Source organism: Platichthys flesus, chromosome 3 (genome assembly GCF_949316205.1).
Source record: "Platichthys flesus chromosome 3, fPlaFle2.1, whole genome shotgun sequence".
In the NCBI taxonomy this organism is placed as follows: domain Eukaryota; kingdom Metazoa; phylum Chordata; class Actinopteri; order Pleuronectiformes; family Pleuronectidae; genus Platichthys; species Platichthys flesus.
The window spans coordinates 3,409,618-3,422,496 of NC_084947.1; the positions used below are offsets into that span (position 1 = coordinate 3,409,618).

Genomic DNA, 12,879 nt, shown 5'->3' on the forward strand with positions numbered 1-12,879 from the left:
AAGCTCTCATAAGAAGTGACATGTCACAGAGAATGTCTCCATGAATCAGACAGAAGAAAACAAGCTGGAGGTGTAATCCCACTCTTTATGATCTCTCTGTTTATTTCTCGCTCCCTCTCTCACACACGTTTTCTCAAAAACACTTCACTCTCCTCAGCAGGTGACAGGCAGATCTTTGGAAAGGATTTGAAACTGCTCTTGTGGCTTTTTGCTTCCAAAGCTTTTCGTGCACGTGTGCACCGATAATGGGGTCAATGGGTTTCTCAACTCGACACGCAGGGGAATGTAGGCTCGTTTAATCTGCTAATTGGAAATTTAGAAGCCAACCTCTCCTCTGGTGAAAGCCTGTGAAGAGTGAGACGACCAGTAGGACAGACCAGTAGGTTCCAGCTCCCTCCTACGACGACCAGTTGCCCTTTGAGGATCAATACTGCTAGTATAGATACTGAAGACGGATGGAGCACATCCCATTGACTTGAAAAGAAAGAGCGCCCTGTGGAGGACCGACGTCATTCGTCCACATGTCGTGATGCACACACATAAACACAGTAGAAGAAGAAAAGAGCTGTCAGGAATATGGACTCAGTGTTGTTGAGGAGGGGAATTGGGGGGGGTGGGTTAGACGGCATGGTTTGACTTTACGTTTCCAGAGGTGCAGCTGATTGTCACTAATGAACTTTGTCCTCAGATTTAGTTTTGTGAAGACGTGAATATGCCCCCTGCTGTCCTGACTGTGTGTTTACCACTTCCCTGATGTGCGTCTTCATGTGTGTTCAGCACAATTACAGTGCGACTCATAGACTGTAAACAAAGATGGACGACGCATCTTCTAATCCAGACATTTTGCTTACATATCCCAGTTATTAACACCGACATCTACAGCATTAGGATTAGCATTCCAGAGAGCGTACACCTCCGCCCACCGGCCCAATAGTCCCCTCATGAAAACACATATAAATCCACTAGAGTTTAAATCTGCCCCAAATTCCACACACTCATAAATATCAGGTTTTTCTTCAACAAGATCCATAAATCATTCTCTGAGAAATCATCAGAGATGTTGAGAAACGTCTTATATCGCAAAAAATACATGGATCCACATCAAATAAATCCTACTGCATCCTTCCTCTGTAGTGTTACTGACAAACAACAACAAAAACAACAACCGTCTTACGTTTTAACATAGCAGGTAATTCATTCTCACTGGAAACAGCAGCATCAGTTTGATAAGAAGTCCATGTCCCGTCCACTAACATGGACGAGGCAGGTTATCGTCCATCTTTCTAAACAGCCTGTGTTGTTGCCATGTTCCAAACTGACTGAGTGTGTCTGATCTCCAGGAGTCGTCGGACAGCAGCAACACCACCGTGGAGGACGAGGACGTGAAAGGTAAGAAACAAGGATTGAGTATCGATTAGAGGAGAGGTCTTCAACAGGGGGTCCGCGACCCCTGGGGGGTCCGCGGAGATAATGCAGGGGGGTCGCTAAATGTTTGGTTGATTAGACAATTTTTAATTTTTTTATAATTTTTGATTTATTTTCTAACCAATTTTTTAAATATACATTAACATGCATCCAACATATTGAGAGGCTGGTTTGACCCCCTGCCCAACAACCTCCATCTGTCCAAGGTTAGATAAGTTGTGTGCTACCCATCAGGGTCCGACATCTCACGAATGTGGGAGTATGTGTGCGATCCACAGATGGCTTGAGGATTCACTGTCTCTTCTACATGTATTTTTAAAATAAAAAAAAATGAATCTGTGAATTACTTTAATAGCTCAGGGGTTTATGCAAGATGTATGTTTATAAATGGCATTGGCATGGCCACCCTTTACCTAGCATGTTTAAATTAAAAACATGACTATATGAACCCATGTTATATTTGAATAGCTTAGTATTGAATGCACAATAACAGGGTAGCTATGTTTATATATGGCACTAGGCCCGGTTTAAAATAAAACACAATTTTAGACAATACATATAGTAGGGGGTCCCTGCTCCATCTCTCCCCGGCCTGAGAAACGTTGAAGACCCCTGGATTAGAGATCTAAAGCAAAAGGTCTCTTCTGCTGTTTGGAGTTTCTGCTGCAGCCACAGAGCCTCACAACTATCCGCCTGTCGTCTTCAGAAGTGTCTCTCTCTCCCTTCACACAATAGAGGCTTTTAAAAACACGTGTATGACAGTCGGCGGTTAGAACGCTGAGCCGGGGAGAAGAGAGGAATCCGCTGATTGCAGAAGAGACTCTTTGTGAAGGCGGATTCTGACGAGCTCTGCTATTACCATTCAGAGAAGAAATGGATTCTTAGCTTCTCTTCACAGTGAAAGTGGTTCTTTTGTTACCGACATAATTGTTGAGGCCCTGAATGAGTCTGACTTGAATGAAACTGGGAGCTGTGGCCAATCAATTTTTGAAAAGAGTAGAAATTGCATAGTTACACAGAGAGCGTGCAGAAAGTCCTGAGTCCTCACGGCTGCTGGAGCTTCTTTCTTTCTGCTGCACCATCACAAGCCTGAGGGTGAAGATGCACCGTGGAGATGAGGCTCTCGATCGTGGCCGACTTTGACTTTCTAATGGTTTATTATGGGATGTCTGGGTCTCTCTCTCTGAGATGTTTTGATTTCCTGACAGAGCAGCTATTTGTGTCATCGTGTCTCTTGACTACTTTCAAAGTTTGCAAGTTCAAGGTGGAACAAAGAATGGTTTACAGAAAATTTTTAAATATCCCCAAAACATGTTATGATCACAACAATACAAGCTAGATTCTTATTTGATGCTGTTTTAAATGAGAGTTATTGGAACACCTGATGTGTTGAAGGTGTAAATGTCACCAGCAATTGTCACCAGGCCCAGACGGCTAACTGCTTTCTGACCCCTCATGGATTCTGGATGTATTACTGCTTTGTGTGTGTGTGTGTCTGTTTGTGTGTGCGTGTGTGTGTCTGTGAAAAGTAAACTGCCTTGTAACACTGTTGTGGTTTGGCTTTCACAAAAGTGTTGGCATTTGGCTGAAACCTTAATACTGAGAAACACCCACCTCTGAAATACTGATGTGCCTGTGTGAGGTATCAGCTTGCAGAGTTGAGCAGTTGCTTTGTGTATGTGTGTGTATATATATATGTGTGTGTCTGTGTGTTTGTGTTTTGCTGGGATTGTGAAAGAGGTTTATGTGTTGGATACAACACATTTATGAGCAGATAACTTCACAAAAACTGCTTTTGTGTCAGGCCTTTTTTATTGGTGTGTGTGTGTGTGTGTGTGTGTGTGTGTGTGTGTGTGTGTGTGTGTGTGTATATTTGCCAGCACACTCAAACACCCGTGTTCTCCTCATCTGAGCTGAGTACAATGCATCTAAATCGGGTCATGAACGCATCATTCCAGTGCCCAGCATACAGAACAGAATGTGCGCTTCCATCTCCTCTTCCTCCTCCTCTTCTTCTTCCTCCTCCTCCTCCTCCTCCTCCCTCTAGAGGCTTTGCTGCTATGTCACCAATTTTCTGGCTGAGAAAATGAACCAGTGCTACGATTCATCAAGCAGTTCTCTACGGGAGCAACTTTGATTTATGTGGAAAACACTTTCTGCATTGTTGATATCTAAATTTTTCATACAGCCAAGCTTTAGTTTATTCTTAAAACAACTCCAGTGAACATGGTGACAATAAAATAAGAATGTAACTACACAGTGAATCTACTCAGTGTCAGGGATACATCTTTTTCATTTGATCATCTCTCTTGGCATTTTTATGTATCAGTCAGACACAGAGCAGAGTGAAAGTGTGAAAGAGACACTGAGAAGAGAAGAGCTTTAAATCACTGCAGGACTTTTCAAAATGAAGGTTTTCCCTCCCACGTCTGGTAATGTCATAAAATAGCTGATTTGTTAGGGCGGGGCAATATTGCAGAGGAAGATAAAAAATCCGTTGATATCGATAATTATTACAATAATAGTCAAACTGTAAATTCCTTTAAGTTCAAAGGGAGATTTTCCTTCTTGAGTGAAGGTTTTAAACTTTTCTTTATGAGGAAAGATTGACAAACTCTCGGTAAAGAGCAGAACATTTAACAAATCGTTGGCTGTACCTCCTCACCAATCTCCCACAATGCAGTAGCAATATATAGATTTAGAGTATGTTGGACTTTTCTTTTTATTGCTATTGTTTATAATTATGCTGCGATAGTGATAGATATCAAGCTGCTTTTTTAAAGTTCATTACGAACCCTCTCGACTCTTCTGTACTGCCCCTGTACCCACGGTGAAAGGTCTCCTCCCCTCTGCCCACTTCCTTCCCTTCCAAGGTCCCAAATTGGAGCCCCCCCCCCCCCCCCCCCCCCTCTGGCAGGAATGGAGAGGGCAAGGGCACCTTCTGATGGGGGCTCTGGGGCTACAGGGGTTGGTGTGTCTAATTTTAGCGTCTGTGGCAGGAAGTGTCCTGCCACAGTGAGCTGCAGTGTCCAGAGAGGTGCTGAGGACTCACTGCTCTGCTAGCGCCACCCTCAGATAGTGTCAGTCTCACACCGCAGGGTCCGACTCTTAAGAAACCAAGCAGCGGATTAGCACGCGGTCAGAAACCCAGCAGGGCCAGGTGAGTGTGGGAGGACTGGTGCTGGCTGGAACTGGGTTTTGTCTGCTTTGCCTTTGTTGGGTCCCGATAGGTCAACGAGAGCTGGACAGCTGATCGTAACCCAACACCTGAGCTGGGATTTCACAGCATGTGAACACATTTCTGTTGTGTTTGCCCCACAACGCTTTTATACGAGGGAATATTCAACAGGGCTCGTTAATCTAATCTGAGTCTGTGATCATCTTTCAGTTGTAATCCATCAGGTCACCTGCTGATAAACTGCTAACTAGGATGTTCTTGTACTCGTGGCATCTGTAGAATTAGAACCTGGGATGTTCCTGCACTGTACCTCCCAGGGTTCACGTGTCGGTCCAACCACCCTTTTTCTGTTGGTTGTATTTGCCTCACAGCTAGAAGGGGTGCCGGTTCGAATCCCGGCCAGCTCTGTGGAACATGCATCTCCCAGTGTCTGCTCTGGTTTCCTCCGGGTCCTGCAGCTTCCTGGGGTTAATCAACGACTCTAGATCGACCTTAGGTGTGAATGTGAGCGTGAGTGGTCTCTTTAAGTTTGACCTGTGATTTGCTGTCCAGGGTGTAGCCCACCACTTGGATCCAGCCCCCCCCCCCCCCCCCCCCTTGAGACCCTCAAATGATAGGCAGTGTGGACGGATGGATGATGAAACAGTCCTGTGGGGCTGCAATAATATACCTCTATTAATGTGTCATCTCTTTTCCGCCAGCCATCTGTTCTTCTGTCTTTTTAAATTCCTGCAGGGACATGTTCGCCCCCCCCCCCCCCCCCTCCCCCCCCTTCTGTGCCAGCTGATAAAACAGCCGAGCCGTAATGAGTAACATCCAACTCTCTGGATATAATCATCCATCCTCTGCTCGCTGGAAATCTAACGGCTCAGTGTAACGGCAGCAGTTGAACTGGAACCATTAACTGGGATAATGGGGAAAGTGATTATTTTCCCAATGAGATGCAGTGACAGAGGATTGTCGGTGAAAAGTAGCTTTAATATCGAAGTGACGGTTGAGTGGGTTCATCATCTTGTATCCTCTCCTGCTCCCATCATTCCTCACTGTCACATCCCCGCTGTCTCTGTTGCCGTGTGCAATATGTGTGCAATACAGTTGTCATCTCATTTATACATGTACGTGTGTGTGTGTGTGTGTGTGTTTGGTCTCATTCTGTGCACGTTATCAGGGAAGAGCTTAGACCTCAGCTCCCTTAAGGCGCAGTCCAGCACAAGCTCCCAGCCCGAGAGCTCTCAGGGTTCCTCGGCTGCCGTGCACTGTAAGTCAGCATGGCCTCGCCAGACTCCGCCTCTAACACACACACACACACTCACACACACAACCAGACTAAACCCTGCACGCACTCAAAGCCTCTAAACCCCTGACGTCTGCTCAGATCAGATCAGAACCAGCAGGACGTCTTTCTCTCCGTCCAAAACATCTAATAACAACATAAATAGTGGAGAGAAACAAGGCGGCATGAAGAAACCAGGATGTTTTGTAGTATTTATCCTCCTCCCTCATCCCTCCCTTCCTCCCTGCCGCTCCGCCCACGCCACATGTGTTGAGATGAACTGCCTGTCTCCCTCTTATGCATAAATGTGGAACAGCGAGTCAATACTGGTGACAGTCACATCCTCGTCATTAGATCCTCAAGCATGGATTTTGCTCTGTGTTCAGACAGGAAGAGCTCTAATGATTCATTCACAGACGTCAGTGCTGTTTGACACATCTCACCTTTTGTCTTGTGTGGTCGCCATCTTGTCTCAGTTCCCTCAAGTGCTCTGTCTCCCATGTTCCTCCCCCCCCCCCCCCCCTCCCGTCCTCTTCATCCCTCCCAAACTCAGCCGCTGCAAAGTTTGCTGACCTGCTGGGCTCGGTGCGTAGGGGCTCAGGGCCGGCGTCCGACGGCGAAGGGAGAACCAACACGCCGCCTCCCGCGGTCTTCTCAGCCCCCTCCCCCCCGCACACCCCCGCCGCCCCCATGCAGAGTGAGTAGAGAGGAGCAGGAGGGGGGAGCGTGCGGGCGAGAGAGGAGAAGTGGCTAGAGGCTAAGATAGATTAGCAGAATCAGTAACATTTCCCTGAAGGGATTTCATTATTTCATACTTGTATCCTCTCCTCTGTTTCTCACTCTATCCTGTTCTTGCCTTCTATCACCTCCACCATCAACCCTCCATCCATCCATCCATCCATCCATCCATCCATCCATCCATCCATCCATCCATCCATCCATCCATCCATCCTCCATCCATCCTGTCTGGGCACTGATCAGTGTCCCGGCTCACCGACCTGGTAAGCAGCGTCCGCAGGCTGCCCGTGGCCCCTGCACCTGAGAGTGATGCTGCGCCGGCCCCTAGCGCCAGGGCCGCCCTTCCACCAGCACACTCCATCTCCCCGCCCCCCCCTCACTCCCGCTCGAGCCCCCCCCTGTCCTCCTCCCAGAGTGAGTACCGAGCACGAGGCAGCGTGATGCATGGAAGCCGATCGGGGGCTTCATCTGAATAACGTTTTCAGGAGTTTAGTGTAGGCTACTGTGTGTGTGTGTGTGTGTGTGTGTGTGTGTGTGTGTGTGTGTGTGTGTGTGTGTGTGTGTGTGTGTGTGTGTGTGTGTGTGTGTGTGTGTGTGTGTGTGTGTGTGTGTGTGTGTGTGTGTGTGTGTGTGTGTGTGTGTGTGTGTGTGTGTGTGTGAGAGCTGGATGAATTTAACAGTCACTGATCTGCTTTGGGTGAAGAACATTTAGTTCAGTTGTTCTCTCGTTAGCGATGTTGCATCAGGACGTGTGTGCTCGTCGGCTCTGAGCGTTAAGAATCCACTGACTGAGGGATTCATGCATCGTTAGCTGCCTGGTTGAGACGTGGTTAAATACATTACGAGGAGAAACCCAGTGGGTGCTCCTATCAAAGCGTTTTGTTCTGGATCACATGATGAACAAAGGCTCTAGATGTTTTGTTCTGCACATTTCCTTCCTCCAAATAAAGTAATTCCACCATGAAACATGTTTTTTCCAGCTCATTACACAAACAGCAAGACCAGCTGGAATATGTCTGACATCACATTTTCACCAGTTGCAGTTTTTTCTCAGTACAAATCTTCACATGTACTATTATATGAATAAAATGTATTATTTAATATTGATTTAAAATCTGTTCTCACTGTTCTGTGCAGCGCGCAAACAAGAAATCATCAAGATCACCGAGCAGCTGATCGAGGCCATCAACAACGGAGACTTCGAGGCGTATGCGTGAGTTCGATTCTTGCTCGTGGGGTTTGTCTTCTGCTTGTTGACGTGCTGAACACGTTGCTTCATTAAAAACCTGTTGGGATCTTTTCTCTTCAGTAAGATCTGCGACCACGGGCTGACCTCGTTCGAGCCGGAGGCGCTGGGCAACCTGGTGGAGGGGATGGACTTCCACAGATTTTACTTTGAGAACCGTAAGATCGTTAAATGTTTTGGTATTTGTTGCAGTTGTTTTGTTGTTCCAACTTATTGGTGCTTTCTCTTATTGATCTTTATTTTCAGTAAGTTCCTGTCATTAAATTCCTGCGTGGTGCCACTATCAGTTTTCTCTTCATCACAGTACAAGCTTGTCATGTCAAGTCAGATTTATTTATATATATCACACTTGAAAACAACAGGGGTTGAGCCGAGGTGCTAAACAGAAGAGAAGAGACAACTCAAGCATGAATAAAAATATCAAAACAAAGAAGATAGAAATAAGAACAGACAATCATAGAATAGAAAGGGGCTGAATTAAAAGAAGGATTAAAATAGTAGGACTTTAAATTAACATTATCATTAGTGGGACCAGAGCTGGGGGAGAACTACTGGTTATGAAAAACCTAGAACCTAGATGTGGAGAAATCCTGGTTCCCTTCAGTTTAAGACGAGAAGGAGTCGATGTGAGGACGATCAGTGAAATCATCACAGTGTCCTCCTGCTCATTGTTTCTTGTCCTCCCCGTCTTTTTCAGTTTTGGCCAAGAACAGCAAACCCATCCACACGACCATCCTCAACCCCCACGTCCACCTGATCGGCGAGGACGCCGCCTGCATCGCCTACATCCGCCTGACCCAGTATGTGGACGGCCAGGGCCGGCCGCGCTCCAGCCAGTCGGAGGAGACTCGCGTCTGGCATCGCCGGGACAGCAAGTGGCAGAACATCCACTTCCACTGCTCAGGCGCTCCGGCCGCGCCGCTCCAGTGAGGTACAGGCCACGGCCACCGCCACGACTCACAGCAGGGGGCGCTGCAGGCAAACCGTGATCTGTGATTAAATAAAATAAGTGGAAGTTGAGGAAAGTACAGAACCAGATTTGAAGTCTGCAAAAACATCATCTTTTGTTTTTCTTTTTTTTCTCAGGTTTGAATCCCGTAGTTTTGTCTGTGAGGAGTCTGCTGAGAGAAGAAGAGGAAGAGGAGGAGGAGGAGGAGGAGGAGGAGGAGGAGGAGGAGGAGGAGGAGGAGGAGGAGGAGGAGGAGGAGGAGGAAGAGCAAAAAGAACAGTTTCAGTTTTGGGGCCCCCCCTCGTCCTCCAACAACAAACCCCTCCCTCAAACGGACGCCCCGGCCTCCCATCCCCAGCATGCATCTCTTCTTTGACAACTCCTCCTGCCCCCCCGTCACCTTCTGACGACCCTCAAACAGCGACTCAGCGTCCCACACACTGGGAGATGTTGGGGGGGGGGGGGGTTCCGCACTTGTGTGATTCCTCTGTCCTGTGGTCTCTTCTCTGTCCTCCCCCCCCCCCTGTGAATCCCCCCACTTAAACACTGCACTGGAATTACAGTATGTAAAGTTTTAAGTAAAATCTATTATTATCATTACTATATTATTATAATTATTATTATTACACATGTATATGTCATTTGTATAATTCAGAATCTTGATGCCAGTGGTTTTTAGAGTTGAAGGTTTTTTGTGTTTTTTTTCTCGATCTTTTTAAGGAAGCATGTTTTTCCCATATTAACAGTGGCTGTTTTTTATTGTGGCTTTTAAGTGGAAAATGGTATTTGGCAGTTTTTTTGTAATTTGCCTCTCGTGCGTTAGCTATGATACTTCGCCCAAACTCATGGTCGACATGTTTTTATCTTTTTGATTTTGTTTTCGGGGGGGGGGGTGTTTTCTTTTGGAAGCAGTGCCTGATGATTGTCACGTGAAGGTGGAGAGTGAGTCCTCGTGTGATTGTGTGTGTGTAACGTCCTGAGTCCTGATGATGAAGAGTCTGTGCAGGGGGAGGAGCCTGTTTGTGTTTGAGCTGTCGGACGTGGGGCCTCGTCTCGTTAGGCTCAGTGGCTTCCTGTTTCAAACGTACGCATCTTATACAACATGAGAGTTTTATCGTGTGTTTACGTTTCCATCCTGTAAAGACAGAATGTGCTGATGATGAAGGTTTAAAGGACGAAGCAGCAGAGTGAGGATGAAGAGGAACTGTCGCTGCCACCAGGGGGAATTTTTTCTTTTTGATTCAAACAAAGAAAAACGTCTTAATATTACAAGATACTTAGTGTTTGAATGTCACTTTGATAAGACACAACTCATGTTGCTTTAATCAAAAAGGATACGACTGCAGGTCTCATCTCATTATATAGACTGAAAGTATTTTTTATGTCGAAAAGAGGAGATATCTCAGCCAGTGAGTTTAAGAAGATCACATTCAATTTTCAAAGGATATTTTTAGCCTTTAATTGATTAACAGTATTTGAAACTTTAACAAGCAAATGTTTAACATATTTTAATAATAAAATAGTTGCATTTAACAATTAATGATGAATGAGTTCTGTCTTCTTACTGAAAGTCTAAAAATATAGTTAACAACTCAATAACAGATAAATAAACAATATCCCAAAACACTAAATGCATAAAGTTATTTCTTATTATACCAACATGACTCAATGAAAACTATAATTGAATAAGCACAATAACATCAAAGTATCTTGCTAATATTAAGACTTTTCTTTTTTATTTAAAAAGGAGCACTTTCAGTTAGTTGCCGGTCTGAACCTCTCTGTCCTCTGAGCCACTCGGTGTCGCCTCCTCCTGTTGATGATGTTTTTTTAATTCTGCTGAAAAAGATGCTCGGGGGGGGGTGGGGGGGTGCCCTGCTGGTGGCTCCTGCAGTCGCTAGGCAACGGCTGAATACCCCGCTTGTAGCTCGTTTCCATTGAAAGTCGAGATATTTTTTAATTCTCTAAATTCTCGGCAGCCGGTTCTTTTTTTTAAAGTGGAAAGAAAGGATCCCAGCGGAGGCCTTGACCTTTCTGGCCTCCGAAGCCACAGTGGAGCTGCTGTGTGTTGTATGAAGCACACACACACACACACACAGGTCCATATCAGTGATGACAATTAACATGTGTGTGTGTATGTGTGGTTGAGGCCTCTACAAGTGGGAGGATGTTGTATCTGCAGATGTCGGGGATGCTCTGCTCTGCGGTTCCTCGTCTCAGCACAGTCCTTCGCCACAGGGTGTATTATTGTGTGTGCAACATCCATCGCTCTGATTGTGTGTTTTTTTTACATGTTACATTTTGGAGGTGTGTGATTTTTAGCAGACGATGAGAGGAGAAGGCTTTATTTCAGAGGACATATCAGTCCTGCTGCCTTCAGGACTTCAGTGTTTTTCATTTCTCATGATTTGAACTTGATATTTTCTCATGTTTTTACTCGTTGACTCGTGTCACAGTGAAGTTTTATCAGCTTCTCGTGATGTTAAGTGCTCGTGCCAGGGGGCGTGGCCACGGATGATAAGGATGGAGACTCTGCTGCAATTTAGATTTTGTCGGAGCGTAACTTTTGCTCGTCCACCGTTGGCCGCCTGGTGGTCGGACCGAGACGTGGCGAGAGCGGGCAGTCGGTGATTGGTGGAAAAGTCCTCAGGTTTCTATTTATTTGGAATATTTATTTATTTATTTTTAGAGAATATTTGTATTGTGCTGACAGTTTTTCAGTTATTTCTCGTGCACTTGTGCAGATACTGTCTGTTGTTCATGGGACTCGGCTCCCTGCAGGACAGCACTGGTTTTAAAGGGACAGTACACCCAAGTTGCATCCTGCATGTGTTTTCTCTGTAACGACCAACATGGAGTGAATTTATTTTTTGTCTTTTCTCTGCGACTTCAGATCTTCGCTGGTTTTGAAATTATTTATTCAGTTTTACGATGTCCTTTTTATTTTTCCTCTTCTTCCTCTGAAGTCCAATTTACCACCTTGCCACAGTGGTAATCTATTACTTTAAAAGTAATGCGACGCAGGACTAGGATTTTGTGTGAACTTTCCCCCCAAAGGCTTCATTGCGTTATTTATCAAATGTAGGTTTTTTATTTTCGTGTCTGATCGAGAAAGGTCAAAGGTCAAAGGTTTCCTGAAGGGCGTTCACGTGTGATCGTGCTGATAAACAAACACCTCGTCCTCCTCATACAAAATAAAGAAGAACTAGCAGCATGCACAGTTCATCCTTCTCCTTATCGTGTTTTCTAGCCTTTGAACATCAGCTTCATAAGAGTCACATATTTAAAGACGAGGGAGCACACAGTGATTTCTTTGCATGACAGTCAACAGGACATTTGTCTTTTTTTATTTTGGGTGTTTTCCATTTTACTTGGTTCCACCTTTTCTACTGAATGCTGGTATACTCGACCTTTCTCTATCTATTTTCTCAGCTTTCTAAGTGCATATAACTATTTTTGTCTCCAGATGATATAACGCAGATGATTAATGATTATTATATTAATGACTGTGGCACTGAGGAAGACGACGTTGAAGGCGATGATGATGAAGATTGTTTTGCATGCTGTTCTACGGGGCTCTGTGTTGTCAGTGCAGGACTCTGCCTTTTGTACGTGGGGAGAAAACGGTTCAAAGAGCACACGAGCTCCAGCAGGGGGCGCAGTCTCACAAAGTAAAGCACAAACAGACTTAGCTGCACTGTAAGTTCATTTTAGAGGCAAATCCAACAGAGCGTCCAGGTTTAGAGTAAGAAACCAGCTTCCATGATGATTATCAATCACAGTTGTGACCTGTGTACAGACACCACTTCTAGATCATGATCCTGTGTCGCTTATCAAAACTACAATCATGACTGGAAATGATTTACTGTGCAGATATAAAGCACATCTGCCTCCTCTGGGTTTTTTAAAGTCATCCTCGTTCTCCAGTGACTTGGTTGCACTGACAACACTGAGTTGTTTCTTTCTCTTCCTCGGGTGTTTTTCACTCTTTTCTCCCCAGTTTCTCTTCAGTCGACTCTGTTTTCCATCCGTCTCTTTTTTTCCTGTCAGTTTGGGTTTCTCTTCTGTAT

At 45.4% G+C, this 12,879-nt stretch overlaps 1 protein-coding gene across 36 annotated transcripts in view; it reads left to right on the forward strand.

Annotated features, from left to right (window-relative positions):
* Positions 1 to 12,032, forward strand: part of camk2b1 (calcium/calmodulin-dependent protein kinase (CaM kinase) II beta 1) — a 57,327-nt gene extending 45,295 nt beyond the window's left edge. For 18 of the 36 annotated variants that reach the window (XM_062381424.1, XM_062381405.1, XM_062381409.1 and 15 more), the window contains 5 exons: positions 1,341 to 1,389; positions 7,752 to 7,827; positions 7,924 to 8,018; positions 8,558 to 8,791; positions 8,947 to 12,032. In XM_062381424.1, the coding sequence (XP_062237408.1) occupies positions 1,341 to 1,389; positions 7,752 to 7,827; positions 7,924 to 8,018; positions 8,558 to 8,790 (453 nt within the window). In that variant the 3' untranslated portion in view covers position 8,791; positions 8,947 to 12,032. Of the gene's footprint in view, positions 1 to 1,340; positions 1,390 to 5,771; positions 5,862 to 6,429; positions 6,574 to 6,857; positions 7,029 to 7,751; positions 7,828 to 7,923; positions 8,019 to 8,557; positions 8,792 to 8,946 lie in introns of all 36 variants that reach the window. The other 18 variants (XM_062381388.1, XM_062381423.1, XM_062381396.1 and 15 more) reach the window with 2 other exon arrangements.
* Positions 12,033 to 12,879: the final 847 nt, after the last annotated feature.